Source organism: Onychomys torridus, chromosome 21 (genome assembly GCF_903995425.1).
Source record: "Onychomys torridus chromosome 21, mOncTor1.1, whole genome shotgun sequence".
In the NCBI taxonomy this organism is placed as follows: domain Eukaryota; kingdom Metazoa; phylum Chordata; class Mammalia; order Rodentia; family Cricetidae; genus Onychomys; species Onychomys torridus.
Window position 1 is genome coordinate 35,608,139 of NC_050463.1, and position 27,574 is coordinate 35,635,712.

The 27,574-nt window shown below is 42.9% G+C and overlaps 1 protein-coding gene across 1 annotated transcript in view; it reads left to right on the forward strand.

Annotated features, from left to right (window-relative positions):
- The window catches only part of Itsn2 (intersectin 2), a 103,903-nt gene that overhangs the window by 47,006 nt on the left and 29,323 nt on the right, over nt 1-27,574 (forward strand). Inside the window, exons 16-25 of the mRNA XM_036170334.1 lie at nt 646-785; nt 1,525-1,605; nt 9,760-9,896; nt 14,360-14,496; nt 15,408-15,505; nt 19,306-19,481; nt 19,776-19,920; nt 21,388-21,593; nt 24,050-24,114; nt 25,591-25,757. Coding sequence (XP_036026227.1) covers nt 646-785; nt 1,525-1,605; nt 9,760-9,896; nt 14,360-14,496; nt 15,408-15,505; nt 19,306-19,481; nt 19,776-19,920; nt 21,388-21,593; nt 24,050-24,114; nt 25,591-25,757 — 1,352 coding nt within the window. The remainder of the gene's footprint in view (nt 1-645; nt 786-1,524; nt 1,606-9,759; nt 9,897-14,359; nt 14,497-15,407; nt 15,506-19,305; nt 19,482-19,775; nt 19,921-21,387; nt 21,594-24,049; nt 24,115-25,590; nt 25,758-27,574) is intronic.

Here is a 27,574-nt window from a genome sequence, read left to right on the forward strand (position 1 = left end):
TTTAAATCATGTACAGTGAAACTCTCTCTTCTTACCTTTTAAAATGTATTATTAAATAGTCCTGTTAGTAATGCTTATTGGGTCCTGGCTGTGAGTATTCCTCTGTTCTTGAGTTCGTTTTAAGTATGAAGCTACTTTAGCAGTATATTTTGTTAGCTGAGTATTTACTGTGAGTCACACTTTATGTTATGGTTTTATAGTCACCTCATTTTATTAATAAGGTATGTAGTATCATGCCTGTTGTGTTTGGTCAAACACCTTTTTTTTTGTTTTGTTTTGTTTTTGTTTTTCGAGACAGGGTTTCTCTGTGTAGCTTGTGCCTTTCCTGGATCTCACAGAGATCCACCTGCCTCTGCCTCCCCGATGCTGGGATTAAAGGTGTGCGCCACCACCACCTGGCCCAAACACCCTTTCTAATGTAGTTTTTCGAGTCCTGATCTTTTCAGTAGAGAACCAATATTTATATCCATTTCCTTCGAGGATCTTTACAAGATATTGTTTGGGAATAAAAGGTATTGTCTCTTCTATTCACCTATGTATTATTATATGCCCTTTGTATTTCTCTAGTTAACATCATTTTGAGCAGACAGGAAATGACAGAAGCATCTCCCAAATGTAAACTGACTTGATACTTTTGTACTTCAGATTCAGGGATGAGTTTACTTCATAAAAAATCATTAGAAAAGGAAGAATTATGCCAAAGACTTAAAGAACAATTAGATGCTCTTGAAAAAGAAACTGCATCTAAGCTCTCAGAAATGGATTCATTTAATAATCAACTGAAGGTATTTCTCTTCTATTATCTTCATGACTTTGTAATTGCTTCTTGTAATGTATTACATTTTCATAATTGATTATATCATTTCATCTATTAGAATCGTATTATTTTTAATGTTCTCTAAAGTTTAGTAAATATTGTATCATAAGATTAAATATTTTTTTCCAGAGTTTCCGGGTTTTGATGACTGTGTGTTCTTTTTATTGGCAAACATGCATTTTAAAGCAGCTGCCTTAGTCAGCAGATTGTGTGTTTTTCTTTTGGGGCAATGGTAATTGAATACTGAAGCCATATGAATGGAGGTAATATAATGTTAGTTGGATACTGAAACTGTGAATGGAATGCTAAAATCCAGACTAACAGTATTTCACTCAAATTTGGGAGTAGTCTCAGTTCATCCTTTGCTAACAATGCATAAAGTTCTGAAAGCATACAGTGTTGTATAGTAATCCTTTAAGAAAGCTATTTCTTCATACGGTTTTTATCTTGTTGACTTATTTAGAGTAACATTAGCAACAGCTATGGAATAAACAACATGATAAAGACAAGACACCATGGTGGCTTCAGTTAAGGACAGAAAATGGAGGTGAATGATGCTGATAATGTACTTTACACAAAAATACCTTTAGAAAAATTAAAACATGGTTGCTTGTCACTGATGGTCAAACAAGCCAGTCAAGTTATCTTCCTGAAATTATTTTTAAAGTCTGTAGTTTAACTGGCCTTTTATCTGCCTTATCTTACAGTGTGGGAATATGGATGACTCTGTTCTTCAGTGCCTTTTGTCTCTGCTAAGCTGTCTCAACAACCTCTTCCTCTTACTTAAGGTTATTTTCTAATATCTAGCTTCCTTTTTTTTTCTGGTTACTTTACTGTTTTCTTTTTTAAACTGGACTATTCTTTGCCTTTATCTGATTATCTTTATTTGGAATAACATATACAATAAAACCTTTTTTTCCCCTTTCTGTTTGCTCTGATATCCTTCTGCTGTCTTATTGCCTGTTTGAGTTTAATGCCAGAAATCAGGAAGGCTACCCATAGTGTCCTCCTTCATGAGGAATCCAACTGGTTCCCTTACATTATCTCTGTGGATTGGGTTAACTAGTGGGGTGATTCAAGGGGAAACTAAGGGGATGTGAGAGGAAATGACCCATGTCCCTGAAAGCTATTGCTCAAGTTTCTCCTTCCTGCAATCTAGGGCAGGCTCGTGTCTGCATCCTAATTCTTCATAAGGAAAAATGTAAAGACCCAGTAATACAAGGGCAGCATTACTTACCAGGCCTTGTATTCTAACACACACTTGAGGTAAAAATAAATACATGTAAGTTATGTGCTTTGCCATTTCTAATACATAAGACTATTCACAATAATATTCAGTGAAGTCCTCCTTTAATGTAGTTTAAAAACAGGTGATTTATATTAACCACTTGCCTGCCCTTGAAGATTCTTCTTGCACTTCTTCTTCAGTGCTACAATGTGTGTCTCACAGTAGTTACACGTACTCAGCTCTTCCTGTGGAAAAGGCAGGGCAGAGTGCAGAAGTGGCTGTAGCCGGGTCGCAGGTGTTGACTGATCTGCATGACTGATTAGAACATGACTGACCAGGTTATCTGGTCTCAGAACTTTGCTACAGATCATGTGAAAATCAAGTGTGAGTTTCGTCATTGTGAAATCAAGGTCGGTGCAGATCTGTGGACTGTACTCACTCATAGACTACTGTCTGATCTTCCCATTAGCTTTGGAGCTCTACAGGCTGGCCGATGATTCTGTCTTGCTTTACTTTCTTCCCTCTGCTTCCTGCCTTCTGGTTTTTCACTGCTTATTGACACTTTCATCAGAGGCTACTTAGGACATTACAGGGCTGTGAGTCTGTAAGTCAGTGGATAGGAAACTTGAGTGTAGCTACAGAAAGCAAGAAAAGAAGCCTTTGTAGTCACCACTGTAAGATGATCCAGGGGGATCACAGCACAGTGCTAAGGACGTCCATTGACTTCCTCTAAACCACACAGAAAGCACCGTTTCAGCTGAGTAGTAAGCAGAAGCTGGATGCTGTGGCTCAGCAGTGGAGGGAACGAAGACTATTAAATGCGTATGAGCAACTCTGGAGAGTAAGAAAGCATGAGGCTGAAGGAGACAACAAAGAGAGCATGCGAGGGACAGATGGAGGCTGAGTAGAGATAAGTATAACTGGAAGAGCCCAGGCGCTGAAGAAGTAGATTAAGAAAAAGATCCAGGGGCTAAGGAAATGGATTACGTGTTTGCCATGAAAAGGGCCTATGTAAAAAAGCCACATGTGGCACACCCACCTGTAATCCCAGTGCCAGGGAGACTAGGCAGTAAGAGACCCTGTCTCAAAAAACAAGGTGACGGCTATATCAGCCATACTCCAGAGACCAGGGCAGCAGGCCCATGCTCCAGGAGTAGTCAGCCAACACAAACCGGACTCCATGGTTTTGTTGGTTTGTTTGTTTTTAAAAGAGAAAGAGAATATGAAGCTGAGTGGGTAGGGAGGTGGGAGAGGATTTGGGAGGAGTTGAGGGAGTGAGATGAATACACTCACAATACATTGTATAAATAAAAATATTATTAAAAATGAGGCAGAGCACAATGAGGAAGGCATATGGTGTTGAACTCTAGCGAGCACACACACACACATGCACACGCACACACTCACACACCCCCCCCCCAAAAAAAAAAGAAAGAAGAGAAAATAAGGAAAAAGAAAAAAATCCAGAGCATAGATTAAAGGATTTCTTTAAAAAGTAGAGCCAGGCAGTGTGGCACGCCTTTAATCTCAGCACTCGGGAGGCAGAGGTAGGTGGATCTCTGTGAGTTCAAGGCCAGCCTGGACTACAGAGTGATATCCAGGACACTCACCAAAACTACACAGAGAAACCCTGTCTCAGGAAACAACAACAGCAACAACAACTTCCACAGGCTGGAGGGCTAGATCAGCAGGAAAAGGCACTTGCTACCAAGCCTGATGACCTAAATTCAACCCCTAGGACCTGTGTGGTGGAGGAAGGGAACTGGTTCCAACAAGACATTCTTGGACTTCCACATGTACACTGTGGCATCTATTATGTTTGCATACACACAAGTCAAATAAATAAGTAAATAAAGGTAATTGTTGAAGAAAGAATTCTTCCAGTAATATATGGGAAAAGATCAGTGCAGTCCCAACCTAGTCTAAGTTCCAGGACAGCCAGGAATGTTACACAGAGAAACCCTGTCTTGATAAACAAACAAACAAACAAAAGACCAATGCAGTTACATTTGGTTGTAGAAAGCAGGAAGTTAGGAGCTCCAAGACTTGGAATGTATTGAATCATTACAAAGACTTCCCTGGGTAGGTGAGAGCATGGGATAATCACTCTAGGTTTAAAAAGAGAAAGAAAGAAAAGAAAAGACAGATACAAGAAGTTTTACTTACTTTGAGATGGAAGATAAGGAGTTCTAGTCTGATGGGTTCTAGATGAGGTTTTTAGGAAAGGAGGATGGACAGAGGATTAGGAAATGTCCTAATGGTTAGTGTGGGCAGGTGAGTACGAGCTTGAGAAAAGAAAACAATGTGTTGAGCAATGTTAAATGCCTATTTCATCACAGGTAATGAGTTTAAATTGAAGACTCTAGGCCTAATTATATGACCTTTCTCCACTAATGCACAGCTGCTTCGATTTGAGCACAGAGATAGCAGGTTCATGGCTTCTTGCAGGCTTGAGATCTTAGGAGACATTGGCCAAGGTAGAAGGGACGGGGAGTTACAGATCTTAACACAAGAATTATGGTAAAGATGAACTCTGAAATGGGAACTGGATATGAGTGGATCTTAGAGGAGCAGGGGCTGATTAAGGAGAATGAGAAAGCCAAGAGAGGAGGGGTCTCGAGAAGCTGAGGACCCCTTGAAGTGGCTGTACCAAGTTTAAGAAAGGCTCAGAGGCTTGAGAGCATCTGTGTGAAGAATAGGATATTTGGCCAGTAACAGTTCATAGTAGAGCCCAAGGCGTAATAGTAGGAATGGTCCATTAAGAAGCATTTGAAAGGTCTGATCTCATTGTTAAGTTTTTATCGGATCATCAGTGCAGAATTCAGACAGGAATAAATGAGGATCAGTGACCAGGTGATCAATAGCTGACAGGGAAATAGTATGCACACACACAGACAGACTCAGGGTGGACCCTCATGTGCTATACAAATACTCCGGTTGTTCTTATTAGAGAAGAGTTGCACAGAATCTCTAAAATACCTCTGTGATAGAAGCTACTGCTGTCGACGCGGAATAGTAAGAGAGGAAGTGTTTTTCCACAGAGGAAAAAGAATCTGCCAACACCAGAATTGTTAGTTGTACCCCCCAGTGTCAAGGGGTGATTTGTGGGTCAGGTATACCTTTGGAACATGTCTCTTCAAGGTGGGCTACAATAACAGGAAGTGTGGACCTGAAGAACTGCTGCAGGGCACGGGGAAGGAACTTTGGTTTCTGAAGCAAAGTGTCTTAAATATGTGTATGCTGTGGACTCCTTTCTAGTTCCATCTCACAGTATTTAAATGAGGGACTGAGGGTGTAACTCAGTGCCAGAGAACCTGCCTAGCATGTGTTTAGCCTGGGATCCCCAACACGGCTAAATATAAACATACATACGTGTGTGTGTGTGTGTGTGTGTGTGTGTGTGTGTGTGTGTGTATATATTTAAACGTTACCAAATATGAGTTCAAGTATATGTGATTCTGTTTATGAATTAAATAAGATCTAGTGGCAGATTACCATTTTTAAGTCATAATAGCAAGTAACCTATAATTATGAGTATTTTCAGTTTCTGTTGATGAAAATGTCATAAGTGTGAGTAATATGGTGGTTCATTGCTTGCATCTGGCATTGATAGGAATGTTGGATTTCAGATAGGAGCTAGTAAAAATAAACATTAATCTTGTCCCTGGCTATGTTCACGGACTTCTGAAGTCTACTAAAACTAATTGTGAAGCTTTAGAAATGCTCTCAAATGACAAGCTACTGGCCCCAGGGAGGGCAGAGTGGTCTGCTGTGCTGCTGACCGCCTTGTCTCAGTTACAGAGACTGGAGTGACTGGATTATGCCCTGGTCTCTTTGACTGTGTTGCCTTGGCACTTACAGATTGGAGGCTGTTCTAGTGCGAGTAGATTGAAAACCATTGTAGATTATGTGGCGGGTCCATTGATCACGGCGTGTTCCTCTAGGCAGGCTTCCCACTTTAGGACTAGTTCTTCTGCCTGCAATCCCAGCACTGGGAGGCTAAGGCAGGAGGACTGCAGGGTCCAGCCCACCCTGGCCCACCGGTGCCTCTGAGTCCAGTTCGAATACAGCCTCTACATGGTAAGAGCCTGTCTCGGAAAAAAAAAAGAAAAAGAAAAAGAAAAGAAAGAAAGGAAAGTGGAGTCAGGGAAGAACTGGGGAGATAGCTCTCTTGGTAGTCTTACATTTAAATGGAGTAGTCGGTCTGTTTAATAGACTTATTGACAAATTGGGGCTGTGAAATGTCATTTTTTCTTCTGTTACTTATTTTGCCTCACTTATTTTGTATTTCTCTTTCCCACCTTGCCCTTCTTTAGACATATAGTTTTATTTCCTTCCTTCCCTCCCTCCCCCTTCCTTCCCTCCCTCCCTCCTTTCTTCCTTCAAAGCTTCATTCACATATTTAATATACTTGGAGCACAGTCCCTCCCACGTAACACCCTCTCCTTCCTAAAAAGTCCTCCTCCTTCATTGTTTGACAATTTACTTCATTAGTTAGGATTCTGCCTGAGCATGAGTTATTTACTTAAGCTATGGCAGCTCAACAGTGGCACACCCACCCTCCCCTAGCAACCTGTAACATCTGTCGTTCCTGCAGGGAGGGTAGGACTTCTTCCCTTCCTCCTTCCTCCTCTCTAACCTAGCTATGTCATCTTACACTTTTCTGGCAGTAGGTATCCTGGAGATTACAGTTTGCAGACTTGATTTATATCCATTCGTCTGCTTGTATGTCTGTATACCATGTGCATGCCCAGTGCCTGCAAAAGCCAGAAGAGAATGTCAGATCCTCTGAGATTGGAGTTACAGACGGTTGTGAGCTACAGTGTAGGTGCTGGGAATCAAACCCAAGTCTTCTGGAAGAGCAGCCTTAACTGCTGAACTGTCTCTCCGGCCCTTTTCCTTATTTCTTGATGCATGACACCAACTTCTGGTATTCTTCAGAATTTTTTGTTGTTGTTGAATTCTATCCAAGCTTTTTATATGAAAAAAATCGCAGAAATAATTTGGATATTCACTTGTAATTTGATAAATGAGGTCATCTTTTTTCTAGAGGCAATTTTCTTTGCTTCTAGCAAACAAAATGGGATGAATCACCTTAAGTCAGTTACTGACTGAGCTGGTTCAAAGTGAGACTGGTGTGCTTCTGTGGTGGATTGAATGAGGATGGCCCCCATAGGCTCACAGGTTTGAATGCTTGGTCCTCAGTTGGTAGATCTGTTTGGGAAGCATTAGGAGGTGTGGCCATATCGGAGGAGGAGTGTCTCAGGGGTGGGCTTTGAGGTTTCAGAAGCCTAGATCGTTCCCAGTTAGCTCTCACACTAGTGGGTCAGGTGTATGTTCTCAGCTACTGCACCAGCTTGTCTACTTCATGCTCCATACCATGATGGCTCTCCAGAACCGTGAGCCCCTTATTTGCTCCCTAATCCTTTGATGCTCATGATAGACATTCAAAATGTGTCCTCTTCGGGAGGAATTCCAGCTTGTGTCCCCTGGCCCTTCACAGAGGTAGTTGCTCTGGTTAACTCCATAGCCTGCTTTCTTGCAGCTTCTCAGATGGGTGAGTGCCTGGAAGGGTGTCCAGTGGGTGTTCTTCACCTCTCTCAGGCTTCCTCCCTCCAGGCTCCTGACATCTCTGGTTCCTTGACAGTGTTCCCGTACTTGTAAATGAGTAGTTTTTATATCATATTCAACTTCTAGTTCTTGACAGAACTTGAAACTACAAGAATTACTCAGCCTTTGCTGGGAGAGGTCCCAGTTAATAGACTTTTGTCCTGAGTCAGCCATTGGAAGAAGGCCTATTTCAAGGACTCCAGACTTGAAATAAAACCTCCTTGGAAAGTTACTGCAGCTCAGTCTTAAAGGATAAATTGGAGGGCTAATGTTACACAGGCTGAAATCAGACATTAATTTGATTGCTCTTCACATTCCCTCAAAATGTATTCTCCTTAGTTCTGGCTCCCGCCACCAAAAGCTGGTATTATTGAGAGTCTAACTCTACAGCCTGCAATACTGTAAGCACTTTACCTGGATTAACTCATTTCAGCCTCCCAGCAGTTTTGTGAGACACATCAGGGAACGGTAAACCTTTCCTGAGATAATGCGAGTCGTTATGACAGAACATTACTTAAACTTTGATGAACTTCTCTTAGAGGCATGCTTCTTAACACTAAATCACCCCCACTTCTTGTAGTCATGTGGTCTTTGCTCTTCAGTAGAACTGAGAGGCAAAAATAAGAAATAAAACCATGGGAGAGACTTAACCTGAGCACAACATTCATATTGTTACTATAACGATCTCAGTCACCACCCTGCCCTTAGGCCAGACCTCCAGTACAGTCAGTTCACCTCTGGCAAAACTTGTTTCTGAAAATATATAGTTTGGCTCATCTCCCCCAGCCCTGCACAGAGGCAGCTGCTCTGCTTAACTAGGAGGGTGAGGGGACACCATCCATTTTTTAAAAAAAACTAAAATGTATTCAAATATCGCCCAGCTCCTTCCTTATCTTGTGATTATTTTAGGTTTTTTCCTTCTCTTTCTCGGTTTTGTTTTGTTGTTTGGGTGGTTAATGTCAGTTTTTTTTCTTTCCCGCAGCCTTTCCCCCCACACTCTTGTTTACTGTAGATTCCAAGAGAAAGAAAGCCAATTCAAGATGGTAGCTATTGAGAGAGCCCCAGGTTGAATGGGTGGGCCGCACAGCTGCTGAGAGGTGGTTCCTACATCGTTGAGCAGTGGAGTTGAAGATCAGCTTCCCTAGTCCTCTGCCTCTTATCTTTACCTCTCAGTTTTATGTAACTCCTGGTCTCAGCTGGTAGTAAAGGAGCCAGATTAAGTTTATCTAAGTGTAATGAGCCAGAGAGTTTCTCTTTATAACACCTCGTTAAGATGTCTGTATCCCCAGAAAAGATTCTGACCCAGCTTGGATCTTATTCATGTCCTTTGAGCAGTCATTCTGAGCTGGGAAATGCAGTACAGTAATCATTTAGACCAAGAGTAAATGATTGCTTCTCAATGGAAATACCAGGAACACCGAGACCTGCCAAAACCACACATAAAAAGTCCATTGTGTGTGCTTGTGAACCTAGCACTGGGAAGGTGGACACAGACAGATCCCTGAGGCCAGCTGGCCAGCCCAGAGTACTAGGCAAGTTTCAGGCCATTGAGAGAGTCTGTCTCAAAACACAAGGATTTTGGTACCTGAGGAATGACACTCAAGGTTGACCTTTGACCTTGACCTTTGGCACACACACACACACACACACACTTTACAGAATTTTTCTTTAAATGTTATTACAAGCAAATTGTTTTCCACATTTTAATTAGTTTCATTTTCTATTGAAAATAGCACTTCAAATAATTGGTTTATTAAATATTCTTTGTCCTTTATAGATGAATTGATGTAGAAATAGGTGAATATAGCATGTATTTGTCTTAGTAGATGCATGAAGTACTTATTGTATTAAAATTTTTATATTGTTTCAATAGATATTTTTTAAACCTTTAAATCTTGGGTTGGGGCTTTAGCTCAGTGGTAGAGTGCTTGCCTAGCAAGCGCAAGGCCCTGGGTTTGATCCTCAGCTCAAAAAAGAAAAACCTTTAAATCTTTTAAATTTAATTATATGTACAACGTGTCTTAGAATTTTTAATGTAGACGATACATATTATTAAATATGATTAAAATATTTAAGTATTGATTTATTTATATTTTATCCTTAGGAACTGAGAGAAAGCTATAATACACAGCAGTTAGCCCTCGAACAACTTCATAAAATCAAACGTGACAAATTGAAGGAAATTGAAAGAAAAAGATTAGAGCAAATACAGAAAAAGAAACTAGAAGACGAGGCTGCAAGGTAATTAATATAACTGCTGAATGTGTTGTACTGTATTACTGTCAAAATTCTGCCAGGCCATGGTGGCGCGCGCCTTTAGTCCCAGCACTCAGGAGGCAGAGGCAGGTCTCTGTGAGTTCAAGGTCAGCCTGGTCTACAGAGTGAGTTCCAGGACAGCCAGGGCTACACAGAGAGATCCTGCCTAAAAAAAGAAAAAAAAAAATCTAGCTTTGTTGCACATTGCTTTTAAGGGGAATTAAAGGATTATTTCTAGATACTAATCAGATTCTAAATTTTATAAATTCCCATTTCTCCTTTTAGATATTGAGTTTTCATTAACTAATTTTATGGCCTATTTGTGAAAGCTAAGGACATAGGAGTCAGACCTAGATTGGATACTTGGTCTTTCATTTACTCTCTGAGGGAACTTCATTAATAGACCATTTATTTTTCTAAACCTCAGTTTCTCCTTTTGTAAAAAAAACGATGTTTACCTCATAGATAATCATGGCATTAAATAAACAAGGCAGCTGGAATTGCATCTGTCTTGCACATTGCACATAATAAACTCTCGTTAGCTCCCTATCTCTCTAGTAAGTCTGTGTGTTCCCTGAAACATCATTTAAAACATGAAGTGATCTTACTCTCTGAAAAGACTATCATGTACTGCTGCCGCTGCTACTGCTGCAGTTATCTTTATGATACTGAGATGCACTGACCGACTGACCGACCGGCTGACCGACCATCTCCATGTAGAGCAGAGCTGGGGTTGGGACAAGGTGGGGACATCTGAAGCACAGGCTTTCCCCTAGAAACCATGTGTGGCTTGTTTGGCTTTTGTTTCTTGTCTTTTGTCAGTAAAATCCTTTGTTTCTCCCAAGTTCTGTCATGTCAGAAATGAGTATAATTAGTAAACAGATATTAATGAGCCAGTCTTTCTCTGCCCTAGTAAAGAGCAGATGAGCTACACCGTGGAGGAGCTAGCAGACACTGCGGGGGAAGAAGCCCATCCCCTACCGAGCCTTCCTTGGTGGCTCCAAAGTGACCAGTGCCAGGACATGTTGTGGATAACAGCTTCTGGATGCAGTGCAGATCCACACAGGGTTCCTCCTCCTGGATTCCTCCTATATCTAGTCATAGGTTCAGACAGTTAAACAAAGTTTTACTATAATTTATTCCAGGTACCCTCTATCCATGTTCTCCTAGCCAGAGACAATAGAATAATATGGAGGTGGGGGGCTCAGTCAGTAAAGGGCTTGCCTTGCAAGCGTGATCCCCAGAACTCATGTAAAAATATGGTGATGGCATGAAGTTCCAACTCACTGGCCAGCCAGTCTAGCCTAATTAGTGAATTCCAGGCCAATGAAAGGCACTGGATTGAAAAAGGTGGTCAGGGTTTTTGAGAATGATGCCTAAAGTCACCTGGCTCCTACATGCACACATATAGGCATGAGCACCTGAGCACACACATGCATGAGCACACATGCATACAGGTGTGAACACACACATATACATGTAGGCATGAGCACATACATATATGCATTTTTTTTAAGATTTACTTATTTATTATGTATACAGCATGTATGACTGCAGGCCAGAAGAGGGCACCAGATCTCATTACTGATGGTTATAAGCCATAATGTGGTCGCTGGGAATTGAATTCAGGACCTCTGGAAGAGCAGTCAGTGCTCTTAACCTCTGAGCCATCTCTCCAGCCCCATATATGCGTTCTTTTAAAAAGAACAATAGGACAGTGAAGTCTTCATTCGACAGTTACCTTGTACCACTTAACACTCACAAGGGTCTGTGCAGTCGTCCCACAGTCATTAGATGGGGAATTCTGTTGATACATGCAGCTCTTCATAACTGTTCATCTCACAGCTCCTTTCAGGCTTACTATTCTTAGTAGTAAAATTTTCATTTAATTCATCTTTGTATATTGTCCTGCTGCCGTAAACTGAAGAAGTTAAAGAGAACACAGGAATGTAGATCTTAGCAGTTCAGAGCTTCAAGTTAGTACTGTAGCTTGATTTCTTGTCCATCTGTCTAGGTGTGGTCTTTTTCTCTTTCCAAGCTATTGGTAATAGATTTTCACAGGGTAGATGAGGTATCATCTGACTCTGGACTAGTTTTTAACTCACTAGCTTGCCTAAGAAGATTTACCAGAATTTAATGAACTTTCTGGAGTTATGACGCTGTGGTAATCAAATCAAGGTCACTGGGCCATCCCTGGCTTGGTCCCATCTAGTCCCTATCTAGGGCATTAATTCACAGCTGTGAATAGGAGACAATGCTTCTAGAAGGATGATTTACTTTTTAATATTAGCACCTCAGAAAGTCTCTACACTCAGATGCCAGCGTTTTCCCTCCACTTCTAGGCCTATTTCTGACATGACAGTGGAGAACCAGAAGGCATGTATATTATATCGTTCTCTCACGTCCGTTTTTATGACCTCACTCAGAGAAAGGGTTGCACAGCTATGTTTAGTATCTCCCCTAAGCCTCAGCTCTTTTAGAGTAGCGGAGGTTGTGGCCGGATAGATCTCTGGGATTCTACAACATTATACCCCAATCAAAATGGGAACCGTGCTTATTTTAAGACTTATTTTTTGGCTCATTTCAGCTTTAATTACTGAAGAAATTTGGAAATTCTGGGTAATTAAAAAAGTGGAAGGCTCTTAAGATGCCTGTACCTCATACTCCTGGTTCATTATCTCTCTGGAAACACAGATGAGCTTCTAGAAGAAGCGTGATGTGACAGGATGGAGGTGGAAGGGTTTGGAAAACACGGAAAGAAAGCTAGGTGCAGGGGTCTATCTGGCCAGAGTCTCTGCTGCTCTGGATAATGCTGAGGCCACAGGAGTCCTTGTGAAGAGTCCAGGCAGGAAGAAGTTTTAGATTTGCTGAATGGATCCCTTTCTACCTTTGTCTTGGGTTTAGAGGGACTTTGAGATCTGGAGAGTCGTCAGTGTACTCTCCACTCACCTTAGTCTGAGGTTTCTCTTTGGCTATTTCCCCTTCCCCCTCAGCCCCCTTCCCCCTCAGCCCCCTTCCCCCTCAGCCCCCTTTCCCCTCAGCCCCCTTTCCCCTCAGCCCCCTTTCCCCTCAGCCCCCTTCCCCCTCAGCCCCCTTTCCCCTCAGCCCCCTTCCCCCTCAGCCCCCTTTCCCCTCAGCCCCCTTTCCCCTCAGCCCCCTTTCCCCTCAGCCCCCCTTCCCCTCACCCCCCCTTCCCCTCACCCCCCTTCCCCTCAGCCCCCTTCCCCCTCAGCCCCCTTCCCCCTCAGTCCCTCTTCCCCCTCAGCCCCCTTCCCCTCAGCCCCCTTCCCCTCAGCCCCCTTCCCCCTCAGCCCCCTTCCCCCTCAGTCCTCCTTCCCCCTCAGCCCCCTTCCCCCTCAGTCCTCCTTCCCCCTCAGCCCCCTTTCCCCTCAGCCCCCTTCCCCCTCAGTCCTCCTTCCCCCTCAGCCCCCTTCCCCCTCAGTCCTCCTTCCCCCTCAGCCCCCTTTCCCCTCAGCCCCCTTTCCCCTCAGCCCCCTTTCCCCTCAGCCCCCTTCCCCTCAGCCCCCTTCCCCCTCAGCCCCCTTTCCCCTCAGCCCCCCTTCCCCTCAGCCCCCTTTCCCCTCAGCCCCCTTCCCCCTCAGCCCCCTTCCCCCTCAGCCCCCTTCCCCTCAGCCCCCTTCCCCCTCAGTCCTCCTTCCCCCTCAGTCCTCCTTCCCCCTCAGCCCCCTTTCCCCTCAGCCCCCTTTCCCCTCAGCCCCCCTTCCCCTCAGCCCCCTTTCCCCTCAGCCCCCTTCCCCCTCAGCCCCCTTCCCCCTCAGCCCCCTTCCCCTCAGCCCCCTTCCCCCTCAGTCCTCCTTCCCCCTCAGTCCTCCTTCCCCCTCAGCCCCCTTTCCCCTCAGCCCCCTTCCCCCTCAGCCCCCCTTCCCCCTCAGCCCCCTTTCCCCTCAGCCCCCTTCCCCTCAGCCCCCCTTCCCCCTCAGCCCCCTTCCCCCTCAGCCCCCTTTTCCCCTCAGCCCCCTTTCCCCTCAGCCCCCTTCCCCCTCAGCCCCCTTTTCCCCTCAGCCCCCTTTTCCCCTCAGCCCCCTTTTCCCCTCAGCCCCCTTCCCCCTCAGCCCCCTTTTCCCCTCAGCCCCCTTCCCCCTCAGCCCCCCTTCCCCCTCAGCCCCCTTTCCCCTCAGCCCCCTTCCCCTCAGCCCCCCTTCCCCCTCAGCCCCCTTCCCCCTCAGCCCCCTTTTCCCCTCAGCCCCCTTCCCCCTCAGTCCCTCTTCCCCCTCAGCCCCCTTCCCCTCAGCCCCCTTCCCCTCAGCCCCCTTCCCCTCAGCCCCCTTCCCCTCAGCCCCCTTCCCCTCAGCCCCCTTTCCACCCTCAACACATCTTGCTAGTTCTCCAGCCAGTGGGAAGCAGGTCTTCCGGCATGCATGTTGGTTTGGTTTTGGTGTACCACATATTTGGATGTTATGTAAAGTCTTCCTTTCTCTTATTTAAAGGAAAGCAAAGCAAGGAAAAGAAAACTTGTGGAGAGAAAGTATTCGAAAGGAAGAAGAAGAAAAACAAAAGCGACTTCAGGAAGAAAAATCACAGGAGAAAACGCAAGAAGAGGAGCGAAAAGCTGAGGCAAAACCAAGTAAGGATGAGGGCAGACAGAAAGACAGACGGCGCTCGTCCGCAGTCAGAGCCTGTCAGTTAAGTGTGGGTGAAAGTGCATGGGCATGCGCAGACTGACTGAGGAGAAACCTTAACAGGACAAAGGGTCATTTCATGGATAACATAAAGAGCTGCTACAGTTTGTAGAACTGACATAATCTTAAATATTTACTTTAGTTAGCCAGTATAGTTTAGCCACTTCTTTGCGTGAAACAACAATACATTTTAGGTCTTTTTCACATTGAACTTTTCTCAGAAGGCATACTTCCTTAAGCAGCCTGGAGTCCATTCCTATCCTACTTCAGAAGAAGTATGTCTGCTTTTAGGTGAGAAAACATCGACATCCCTCATAGTGATACAGTGTGCTCAGATTTTTAACCAAGTATTTTTAGACTTATCAAGTCCGATGTATTTTCCCTTTGTGAGTCCTTCTATTTCCCCTTTAGAGCAAACAGTAAGTCCGTGGATGACTATCCATCCTCTGTTTACTCACTAGTCTCTTCGAGGCTCCCTTGTTGTCCATTATGTCTCTGCCACAGTCTCACCTCCACACTTCTGATCGCGTCTTGCGCCTGCGTAGATGCCTGCCACTGCCCACAGCCTGGTCTGCCCGACTCTCACACCTTCCCCTAGATCTGGGGCCTGTCTCAGCCTGTGGGGCATCACTTTGTTTCGCTGCCTCCTGCCTCACTTAAGATGAACATTCTTCTTCACTTTACATCCACTCTCAACAGTCCAGGTAGTTAACCCCTAACAAGTCTAAGGCAGGCAGATCTTCATCACACTGTTCAGTGCTCATTTTTTCCTTGTAGATTAAGAGCTCTTTGTTGACTCATAGTAACGATGTGTATGCTCAGAAGTAGCAGATGATGGGTGTTCTCTTTTCTTCAGGTGGGACAGCTAGTGCTTTGGTGAGTTATAGAGCGTTGTACCCCTTTGAAGCAAGGAACCTCGATGAGATGAGTTTTAATTCCGGGGATATAATTCAGGTAAGAAATGAAGCCTCCTCTGTTCATGGGTAAGCTAATTACAATGCATTGTGCTATGTTTTCTATAATATTAACTTTGGTTTTTACAGACTTCTAAAAATATTTTTTAAACATTAGCTCTTGCAGCATCTCTCGGAGTCTTACAGGGTACTTATTACTACCAAAAAAGAAAACCTTACTCTCAGACAAATTACCATGACAGAACAGAATGAAAGTGTGTCTTTTGGTTCTGAGTCCAGTTCCACTGTGTCTTCTAGTTCACATCATGACAGACACACTATTGGTGAAAGTATCAAGGCCACTCCACGTAGTTCAAAGGGAGGTTTATTTTGTGGGGTAACTTACAAATGAAGGGATAGGTTGTAGGGTCTGGGGAAGGGTCTGCAGTCCGTCGGTGTTCTCTGGAGAACTCTGCTCAGTCTACCTCCAGCGTCCAGGGTCCTGGAACCAAGAGAGACCTCTCCTCTCGATCCTGGGTCTTCAGCGTCCTCCCTCAGCCCCGCCTTGTGGGCGTGGCCATTACCGAAGCCTCGATGGGGGTTGGAACTTCCAGGCCAAGGCTGGGATGGCTACCCACTCCAGACACACCACTTGCAGTGTTCTAATAATCGAACAGTAGAATTTTGAGACACTGGTTATTTTCTAGCAACTGTTAAAAGAGGAGAAGTTAAGTTCTGCAGTCTTGACTGGATTTGGGCCATTTGTTTGTTCATTGGAACAAATGGTCTTTGTTGTATTATCGTAACTCATGTGAGATAGATAAATAAAAAAATAGAGAATCGTGTGATAAAGGTAATATGATATATTGGGAAAGCACAGGCTTTAAAAGTCACCAACTCAGATTTAAGTCTCTGAATGATATCAAGATAATACTCAATAAGCCATTATTTAAAAAAAGGGGGTGGGATATGCATCTACTATGACCCGGAAACTCTACTCATAAGGATCTACCTCAGAGAATAGAAAATGCACGTCCATGTGAACACAGATGTCCACAGCTAAACACTTGAAACAACTCAGTTGTCCATCAGTAGGAAAAGCATGAACAAATTATGATATATGCAAATAACTGCCAATAAAGAGGAATAGCACTCATATTCCAACATGGATGGATCCACAAACAGTTATTTTACATGTAAGGAGGCAAACAAAATAATGTACAATTTTATTCATAGAAAATGCAAATTATGTATTGTAATGTAAAACAGGCCAGTGTTTCTCAGGAGGTGTGAAGGGCAGGAAGGAGAATTGGGGGTGATGGGTACCTTGTCTTGAAAGGCATATAAATATACCAAAACATTACATTAACACCTTTGATATGAGATGTATTTTAATTATATCTCAAGCTGTTTTTAGACATTATTGAGGAAAGGAAGGACCCAGTAGAAGTAGACAGAATCCAGGAAGATGGAAATGAATAGAATGTAGTGGATGATATTGCGTGATAATGCCATGCTAGAACCCACTGCTTTGTATGTTAACTAAAATTCTAACGGGTCCTGTGTGCTTTGATGAATGTAACATTGTCAGCAGAAAAGTGTGTGGTAGAAAGGTTTAGAAAATAAAGCTGTGAGATGCTTGGCATAGTCATTTATTCATTGAAGTAAGTAGATGTGTACTGTGCTAGCTGGAGTTGATGACCACTCAGACAGCTAGAAGAGATACAAGGGATGCTGATTATGACAGTATCAGGGGCAATGTCTGTACAGAAGGAATACAGTGTGGTCATGTTGATTGTAACAGTTCCTATGATTATGACAGTATCAGGGGCAATGTCTGTACAGAAAGAATACAGTGTGGTCTTGTTGATTGTAACAGTTCCTGTGATTATGACAGTATCAGGGGCAATGTCTGTACAGAAAGAATACAGTGTGGTCTTGTTGATTGTAACAGTTCCTATGATTATGACAGCATCAGGGGCAATGTCTGTACAGAAGGAATACAGTGTGGTCATGTTGATTGTAACAGTTTCTATGGGAGCAGCTTAATCAAATCTCACTGGGAGTAAAGATTATAGTGATGGATGTTATACAAAAAAGGCTGCTGTTGCTTCTGGAGGATGGAATAACCAAGTCAACAGTCTGGCTATCAATGGATTGTAGAGATAAGAGCCGCAGACTTTTGTTTAGGGGCTTAAGACTTTGATGGTAAGAATAATAGCAATGGAGGATGAAGCCGAAGGCCAAGAAGGAAGCTCCTGCCGAAGTCTGAGTGAGGGCCTTGAAAGCCAAGAAGGCAGTGCTGAAAGGCAGCCACAGCCCAAAAAAGAAAATCCACTTTCCAGGGCCTGAGACCCTGCCGCTCTGGAGGCAGCTGAAATATCCTCAAAACAGTCACCCAGGAGAAACAAGCTTGACCACTATGCCATCATCAGATTCCCCCAGACCACTGAATCAGCCGTGAAGAAGGCAAGGCAAACACACTTGTGTTCTGTGGATGTCAAGGCCAACAAGCACCAGATCAAACAGACTGTGAAGAAAGTCTATGACATTGATGTGGCCAAAGTCAACATCCTCATAAGGCTTGATGGAGAGAAGGCCTGTGTTCAGCTGCCTCCTCATTTATGGTGTTCGGAATATGTCAACAACATTGGGCTCATCTGAACTGAGTCCAGCTGGCTAATGCTAAATGTACACTTTTTTTCACCATTAAGAAAAGAATAATAGCAGACTGGAGACTGGAGCCTAGGGCCAGGGAGAGGGGCTCAATCTTAGACTCGGATTGGATGTTCCTAGTGGATGTCTAGTTGAAGATCTTGTGCTGGGAGTTGAAAGTGTAGGATTGTCCCTTTGGAAAAGAAGTCCCTCCTGAGAGGAGAGCTTGAGGGCTGTTCTGTGAGAGCACTGGCCTAGCTCTGGAGCAAGTAGGCCTGTGAGCAGTGCAGAGCATGAGGCAAGGAGACCAAGCACAAGCATGGAGGCTGCAGCTGTGTGTAAGGTTGTGACCAGGAAGAAGGGCGGAGGCATCGTGACGTGGAGGCTCCTGTACTAAAGGGGAAAAGAAACTGGTTTTACCACTTAGAAAATCATTCACAGAGGTTTTCCAGTTCAGTGAATAACTGTAGGATATGAAAGTTTACAAGAAAGGAAATGTGTAAGTCAGATGTGAGAGATTGACCTAGATATAGCATAAATGTTAATTATACTTAAATAAAAATTATATAATAATACAGATAGAGTAAGAAAGTATAGTGAAAGAGAGGTGAATCTTTATTTTTTTGTAACCAAAACCCAATAGATAATGTCTAAAGACTGAAAACAAACCCAAGAAGTAGTGTTGTAAATAGTACTTGCTGCTAGGCCCGGTCCTCAGAACTGTGACCCCAGCACATGGGAGGCCAGGACAGGAGTACTGCTGCCAGTTTACGGCCAACCATGGTTTGTGAGTAGTTCTGTTTAAAAAATACATCTGTGTGGAGTAGGGGAAGAATTTTTTCCATTGTAAACTCTATATAATGCTGCTTTTGTTGTAACTTATTTTCATGTATTAACTTTGTGTTATGTTGTTGTTTTGAGACTGTGTCGCTATCTAAGTCCGGCTGGCCTGGAACTTGCTGTGTAGACCGGGCTGGCCTCAAACTCAAGAGATCCATCTGCCTCTGCCTCTTGAGTGTTGGGATTAAAGGCGTGCGCCATCACACCTGGCCTCATACATTAATTTTGATAATAATTTTAAGAGATAATTTGTCTATGTCAAGAAATAGTAATCTAATAATTTGCAGGATATACCTTGTTATTTCAGATGGGCTTAATTCTGAGTCTGAGAATAAGCACTGAACTTCTTTTTTTTTTCTTCCATAGGTTGATGAAAAGACTGTAGGAGAACCTGGTTGGCTTTATGGCAGCTTTCAGGGAAAGTTTGGTTGGTTCCCATGCAACTATGTGGAAAAAGTGCCATCCGGTGAAAAAGCTCCCTCTCCTAAGAAGGCCTTACTTCCTCCTACAGTGTCTCTCTCTGCTACCTCAACTTCCTCCCAGTGAGTTGGGCACTAACCGTGAGATTCCTGTAGCTCTGCCAGTGTGTGACTGCTAATGCATAGCTGTGTCAGCCTGACTCTTGATCGCCGTTTGCATCTGGCCTGGCTCTTCCAACAGTGCCTTTTGTTCCTATTTTAATACTGGAATTTAGTAAATAACCTCATAGTGCATAAGTTCATTTTACCTACAAGACCTGTTCTAACGCAGTGTATACTAGACATGTGGGTAGGCTGGCAGAACTCCATTAGGTTCTAGACAACTGTGTATACTTATTTAAAGTTTTACCTTTGCAGACCACTTTGTTCAAATCAACCAGCATCAGTGACTGATTATCAAAATGTATCTTTCTCAAACCTTACTGTTAACACATCATGGCAACAAAAGTCAGCTTTTACTCGCACTGTGTCCCCTGGATCCGTGTCCCCCATTCATGGACAGGTATGTTATCTATAGTTCTGTGTGCTGTCATCTTGACTTTGCTTTGGATGCCCTACAGAGGCACCCGTCTTTCCCTCATTTAAGCAGAGCCTGTAGCATTCAGTTACATTTTAAGTATTTGCTCAACAGTTCAGTCCCATAAGGATTGGACTGGGGAGGGAGGGGCATTGTTTTCTCTTGTCTGGGAACCTTGAGACTTTGGTATATGTACTTAGATATATTAATATTACTATAAAGAGATGGCAGACTTCATCACAGTAACCCCTGAAATGCAGTCTTCACTTAGAAATCCTTAGCACGTGGTTATAATTTCCAGCATTTTATTATGTGCTAAAAATTCAAGAAAAACATAAGTTAACAAAAACTCTGCCATTAAATAGTTTGCAACCTAAAAAGAAACCATGCATACATGTAACTGTGAAGTGTGAGAAATGTTGTAATAAATACATGTGCAAATTTCTGAGGGCTTAGAGAGGAGAGAACATCTCAGCCGATCTGTGAGAATTCGAGCATGATTCCTGAAGGGAAAATATTTGAGTTGGACCCTCAAACAGAAGCAAGCCTTCACCAGACCTAGAAGTTTCTCTAGTGAAAGAGCAGTGTGAGGAAGGTCAGTGAGGCACATCAGTTAGAGGTGTTGGAAGAAATGAGCTTGTTTATAGTGTGGTCAGATTACACAACTCTTGAGAAAGTGTGAAGAAGTCTGTGTGATCCAGGCATGGTGTTGGTATAGACCACCAGCACTTAGGAGGCTGAGCTAGAAGGTCTGGGATTTTCAAGCCATCCTTGGCTACATAAAGCATTTAAGGCTAGCCTGAGCTGCATAAGCAAGACTCTGTCTCAGTCATGAAAATATCAGCCAACAAATACCTTTTAAGAGAAGCAGTTCGAGAGGTTAGGGTTTTTCAGTAAAGCAGTTCATTTAGTACTGGACGGTTCGGCAGTGAAAAACTGCTGGAAGATTTTGAGAGACGCTCACACTTACACCACTGTGGCCAGGCTGACGGCTCAGTGAGTAAAGCACCTGGTGCATAAGCTCCACGACCTGCATTCGTGTCTCTGGAACCCACGAGAAAGCCTGACGCAGTCAGGTGCACTTACTGCTGTGGCAAGGTGGGAGGTAGAAACAGGAGAGTCAGCCCGATGGACTCGGTGTTACTGCTTGTGGGAAGTGGGAAGGCAGAGTACAGAGTGAGTGAAGAGCTTACTGTGAAGGGAGGAGGGAACAGCAAGGGAGATGCTGGCTGTGACCAGGTCTCTAGTCCTTGGGGAAGGGGGTTACCAACAGCGGCTAGAAGCCATTGGAAGCTGAAGGAGAGAAAAAAATTGCAGTCCCTCCTTTTTAAGTGTCATTTGATGTATTTAAGATACTTCCTTGAGTATGCAGTTCATCAGTATCCGTGATGACAGTCCTCGAGTGGTGATTACCATGGTCTGTTTGTAAGTTCTGGTGGCTTTGTCTCCTAGGGGCAGGCTGTAGAAAACCTGAAAGCTCAGGCCCTTTGTTCTTGGACGGCAAAGAAGGAGAACCACTTGAACTTCTCCAAGCACGACGTCATTACTGTCCTGGAGCAGCAAGAAAATTGGTGGTTTGGGGAGGTGCACGGAGGAAGAGGGTGGTTCCCCAAATCTTACGTCAAGATCCTCCCTGGGAGTGAGGTCAAGCGAGAGGAGTAAGCACTTCTGTGTATTTATGTGGGGGATGTTGGGGTTTGACTGCCAGAGGGTGGTTCCCGACACAGAAAACATCACTTCACGTGTGTGTATCTGTTTTAGAATCTTTCTTTCTACCCATTTCAGATTTAGGACCTTTTCAGAATACTCAATTTCTTGATCTTTTTATTTTTTTCTTTTTACCATAAAACCAGTTAGAAAAATTTACCTTTAATTTTATTTGAAGCATTGTTTACTGAAATTTTTCAGTATTTAAAGGATTCTTTACTGTGGTGTTGGCCATTCAAGCTGGAGCATTTCCATGCCTGGACCTCCAGGGCTCTTTAAACATAACTTCTCTGTTGTTCATAGCACATGTCTTCATAGTTATTGGCCTTTTTTTTTAACCTATATTCCTAATGAAGTCATAAGCTCATGAAGCTATTCTGTCTCCTTTGGTCCATTTTTTTCATACCTACTATGATATTGATATATAGTAGCTGCTGAATCATCCTAACTTAATGAATGAAGACAGGAGAGAGTGAGTGAACAAATGAAGGAAATTGCAGATACATAAAACCAAAACCAGCTTGACCAAGCCCTTCAGTCTGTGAGGCTGTCAGGTTGCTAGCTGGCTCTGACATGGGAGCAAGCACCACTGTTAGCTGTGGGTAACTGTCCCTTGTGACCCACGTGGAAGGGCCTGAACAGGAGCAGTTGAATATATGAGGATCCCGGTCTTGGAATCAAGCTTATGTCCTAATTCTACTATTTCCACCAGCATATTTTATCTTCAGATTTCTGATTAGATGAAGGAATTGAACAAACGGGAAGACTCTTGAGTGCTGCATATGCACTTACTAGTATTTAGTTCGGATGTAGAAATTAGCTTCTCAGGTTGACCTGGAATTTTGGAAAGATGAAGTAGTAAAAGTCACAGTATATGTCTAGCATCTTCACGCTAGACCCTTCTGTAGTTAAGAGTTTTCCTGCCTGGCCCAGTCAGGACAAATCTCTCTCACCCGCCAGTCCCACAGTCGCTCAGACCCAACCAAGAAAGCACACAGAAACTTACATTGTTTAGAAACTGTATGGCTGTGGCAGGCTTCTTGTTATCTGCTTCTTCTATCTTAAATTAACCCATTTCTGTTAGTCTATACTTTGCCACATGACTTGTGGCTTACCAGTGTCTTTACATGTTGCTTTCCATGGCGGCGGCTGGCGGTGTCCCTCTCCAGTCTTCTACTTCCCAGAAACCTCTTCTCTCTTGTCCCGCCTATCCTTCCTGCCTGGCCACTGGCCAGTCAGAACTTTATTTACACAGAGCGCTATCCACAGCACCCTTCATAGCAGTTATTGTATTATTTGTATAACATACTACAGAGAAGAAAGCTTAAGCAAGAAATAGGTTAAGTTTAAATGTTTTAGAGGCAGTTTCCCCCCTAAATTTCTGTTCAATTACTGACACTTTCTAAGAGATAAGTCATGTTACTTAAAAGCCTGCAGTAGAGCTGGGTGTGGGTAACCATGCCTATAGGTTCAGCAACTTTGAAGTTGAGGCAGGAGGATTGCCTTGATTGAACTTGATCTTTCAAGTTCAAAAACTAGTATGGGCAACATAGAAGACCTTGTCTCAAAACAAACAAAACACAAGCCACAGAAAAAGGACCAGCAAAGCCTGCATTAATGGAGACATTAGCATTAAGCAAGACAGTCCTTTTGTGAGGTTGAGTAACGTTCCCTCTGTTCCACTTCATAATTCAGTGCAGGTCCTGGGGGGCCTCTGCATTCCCTAGGTATCTAGATCTTGAACGTGATAGGTCTTCCAAACCTTTGAAACCAGCAACCTGGATTAACGTGGAAATTAATAAGATTTTTTTTAAAGATTATATTTTAAGTTGTAATACACTCTAATCAAATAATAATGTTCATATATTTACTTTATCTGTAAGTCAAGCCAATTTCTGTATGTGCTTTCTTAAAACACTGTCCACTTATTAGTGTGCAGATGTCTGTTAAATTCCATATAAAGGCAAAGCCAGGCTGTGGTGGCTTACACCTTTAATGCCAGCACTTGAGAGGCAGAGACAGAGGCAGGTGGATCTCTGTGAGTTCAAGGCCAGCCTGGTCTACAAATCGAGTTCCAGGACAAGCTCCAAAGCTACACAGAGAAACCCCGTCTTGAAAAACAAAAAAACAAAACAACAACAAAAAAGTTCCATATAAAAGTGAAAGCTATGTTCTGTTGAAGTTATTTTTAAATGTAGTGGTTTATAATTAGACAGTTGTTAGTCTAGAAGGATTCTATATATAAGAATATTCCTAGTGTGTGCCCAGAGTTGGTAGTTTAGTTGAGAGAACACCAGATGCTGCTAACCCTGTTGCAGTCTTCAGCTCACCTTTCTTGAGAATCTGGTGTGTGTGTGTGTGTGTGTGTGTGTGTCTGTCTGTCTTATTTTTCCATTTAATTTGCTAGGCCAGAAGCTTTGTATGCGGCTGTAAATAAGAAACCTACCTCCACCGTCTATCCAGCTGGAGAAGGTAAGCTTTGGGCAATTTGCTTTAAATGAGAATTAGCTTAGTTATTATTTGAACACGTTCTTTTCTCTTCTAGTTCTTTGATGTTTTTGAAATAAAGAAAACCTGCTTTTCTTTACTTCATATGAATATTGAAGATACAGAAAATACGTGGCTAAAAATCTTTAGCATATTTAGAGTCAGTGCTGCAGAAAATCGGCAAGGGGCTGGGATGATGGATCTGAGTTCAGTTCTCAGTACCCATATCAGCCTACTCACAACTGCCTGTAACTACAGCTCTGGTGCCCTTTCTGGCCTCTGCAGATTACACACACACACACACACACACACACACACACACACACACACACACAAATAAATAAAAATAATCAGGTGGGATAGTGCATGCCTTTAACCCCAGTACAGTGACAAAGGATGGGAAGGGCTTCCCACAGAAAGAAGAGAATGAGTCAGACATGACCGGTAACTTAGGAAACTTGGTCCCGAGAGGCTGGCGCCATAGCTGCACTGTAGCGGCACTGTGTAGGGAGCAGTAGGGAACCTGAGTGCTCTTACCTACTGTATTTCCTTAGACCTTGTAAGCTACTTGTAGTAAAGCCGCTAGGCAAAGTGGCTTGGAGAACAGGTGGGTTTCAGATATGTCTCTGATAAAAGATCAGATTCTGTGTTGACAAATGTACATAAAAATAGAAAAATAAAAAGATTTCTTCTTCGGAGTAGTAGTAACCATAGGAACAAGAATCAAAGACAATCTAAAACTGCAGACCTGTCTCCTGAGGTCATTCAGTAACAGAGACTGACTTAGCGTCTGTGTGGAGCCAAGCACTGCCAGGAGCTGGAGCCTTGTGGCGGTGCTTGATGTTTCCGGAGCTGTGTACAGAACATTAAAGAACAGATGGGCACGTTAGGGTGGGTTGTACAGAAAAGGTTTAGAAGATTGTTTGGACTCCATTATCACCAAGTAGCACTCCCATTAAGCCTCAGATCCATTTTTTTGTAGAGATCCTATTTGTTTGTAGTTGAGGATAATTCTCAGTTGCCAAAAAGATAATTGACAAAGTGTGCACACCTTTAATCTCAGCACTGGGGAAGCAGGGTCAGGTGATCTCTGTGAGTTCGAGGCCAGCCAGGGCTGGCCACATAGACTCTGAAACACAGCAGATGAAAGTGAAGGATTGACTATCGCTGCTCCGGTGCTGCAGCGCCCACTGTCCTGCAGCTAAGTGGTGATTGCTCTTTTCTTTAACAAAGTAACAGCAATTGAAAACAATGTAAGGTCCTTGGTAAAGTTGGTCAGCCTTCACCTGGACAGTTATTAAGTGATTGCTTTGGCTGTTCTCTATCTGAAGACCTTGTTAGAAGTTTGTAAGACTCAAGGTCTTTTACCATAAACCTCTACGTCTTAGAGACTGGCCCATTTTCTTTCTTATTTCTGTAGTCTTCAGATCCAGACCATCTGCCTTTCCTTGTTTCCTACAGAATATATTGCACTTTATCCATACTCAAGTGTAGAGCCTGGAGATTTGACCTTCAGTGAAGGTGAAGAAATATTGGTGACCCAGAAAGATGGAGAGTGGTGGACAGGAAGTATTGGAGAGAGAACTGGAATCTTCCCGTCCAACTATGTTAAACCAAAAGATCAAGAGGTAGGCTCTTTGCACTAAAGTAGAAGCACTCTGTTGTTACCAGTCAAGACTCAGGCTGATACAGAGATCTGTGGTTTGGGTCCGGCTGCTTTCCTCACAAGGAAACTACCCAGAGTAACTCGGATCACATAGGACTGACTTTGGAGCCCCAGGTAGAAGACCAGGGACCCAGGATTCATAGAATGGAGCACAAGCCATCGAAAGGACTTAGCCTCGTGTCACTGACACTAAGGACCGGCTCTAGAGTCGGCAGAGCTCACAAAGAGCCCGCTGACAGCAGTCCGCACCAGCACTAACTCTATGTTCTGAGTTCCCGCTGCCTTTCCACGCCACCATTCTGTACTGTGGAAACCCTCAGGCCTAGAAATGAAGACTGGAGTCAGTTAAATATTTAGTCAGTTTAAAGAATTAAATTCACTATATGAAAACATAAGTTTTGTGAAAAATAACTCAAATTTAAAAAAAACTATTCAGGAAGAAGAGGGGTATAATTTTTATTTCTGCAAACCTTTTAGGGTTGTTGGAATAAATGAGGACAGACCCTGTATCTATCTCCATATTCAGTCTGGTTTTACACTTTCAATGTTTTATCATTGGAGTAGGCACAGGGCCTAACATAGCTCAGGCTGTCTTTATGTTTGCTACAAATATGATGATCTTCCTGTATGTAAGACCTCCCAAGTGAAGATATCACAGGAAGAACATACAACCTCATATTGATTTGAGGGTAAAAAAATATTTTAATATTTGCAGATGTCTCTTGGGAGTCTACTAGATCAGAATTTGATGCAGGAGTAAAATGTTGTAGATTAGTTGTAGCTCTGCAAGGTAAAGTCATATCAGTGAATGCTTTTATATTAAAATACTTTCATATTTAAATTTCTTTTAATTTTATTAATATTTAAGATTAATCAATAATAAATTTACTTTTTATTTAAATAAATATATTCATTAATCTAGTAATTAATAATGTGTTGGTTAGTAAATTAATTTGTTTGTTGAATATTTTTATTATTTATTTGAATAAAATAATAGTTTTTAGAATAAAATTGATATTTAATTTATATTAAAATTCTTTTAATTTTAATATAGAATGTTTTGCACTGGTCTCTTTTGCATAGTTAATAGATCCTTTACTTACACCATTCACTGGTATTTAGAAACTAGTGGCTCACTGAGGTAAGCAGATATCCCCTGAATTGACATATTTTATTATGTAATACAAGACAATAACATCTGTAAATGTCATCACTTGTCAGAAAGGTTAACAGGTGTGACAGACCTGTGGCCTGTCGGAGCACATGTGGCATAGTTTAGCTATGAATGAGGCCCAGCATGTTAGTAGATGACAGCGTCCTGTCATATTGTCAAAAGGGCAGATTTTTAGAACTATATTCTCTCTAAAATGACTGCATCTGATTTAAGAATAAAGGTTCTGTGACTTCAGTTTGGCTTTAAGGAGTAAATTGGGGATGGGGTCTGGCTCTGTGGTTAAGCCCTTGCCTCCCTCCAGGTGTGAAACCCAGGTTTAATCCCCAATCCCAAGAATTAAGTGGGGGAGGGGAGCTTGAGTTTTAACATGGCAGCAAATCCTGTCAGCTGTTCTCCTTGGCAGGCTTACTTAGTTTACCTTTGAGATGTTTCCTGAACCCCAAGTCTAAGTATTTTTCTGTCCTTTGAAGTAAAAATATTCTATACAAGCATCTAATCGCAGAAATGCTTTTCCTTGAGACAACCATCTCTGGTATATAGTAGAAACGTTACTGGTACACTTCCGTTTAGTCACACTCATGAAAAAGAAGTGTACTCAGCAGAGT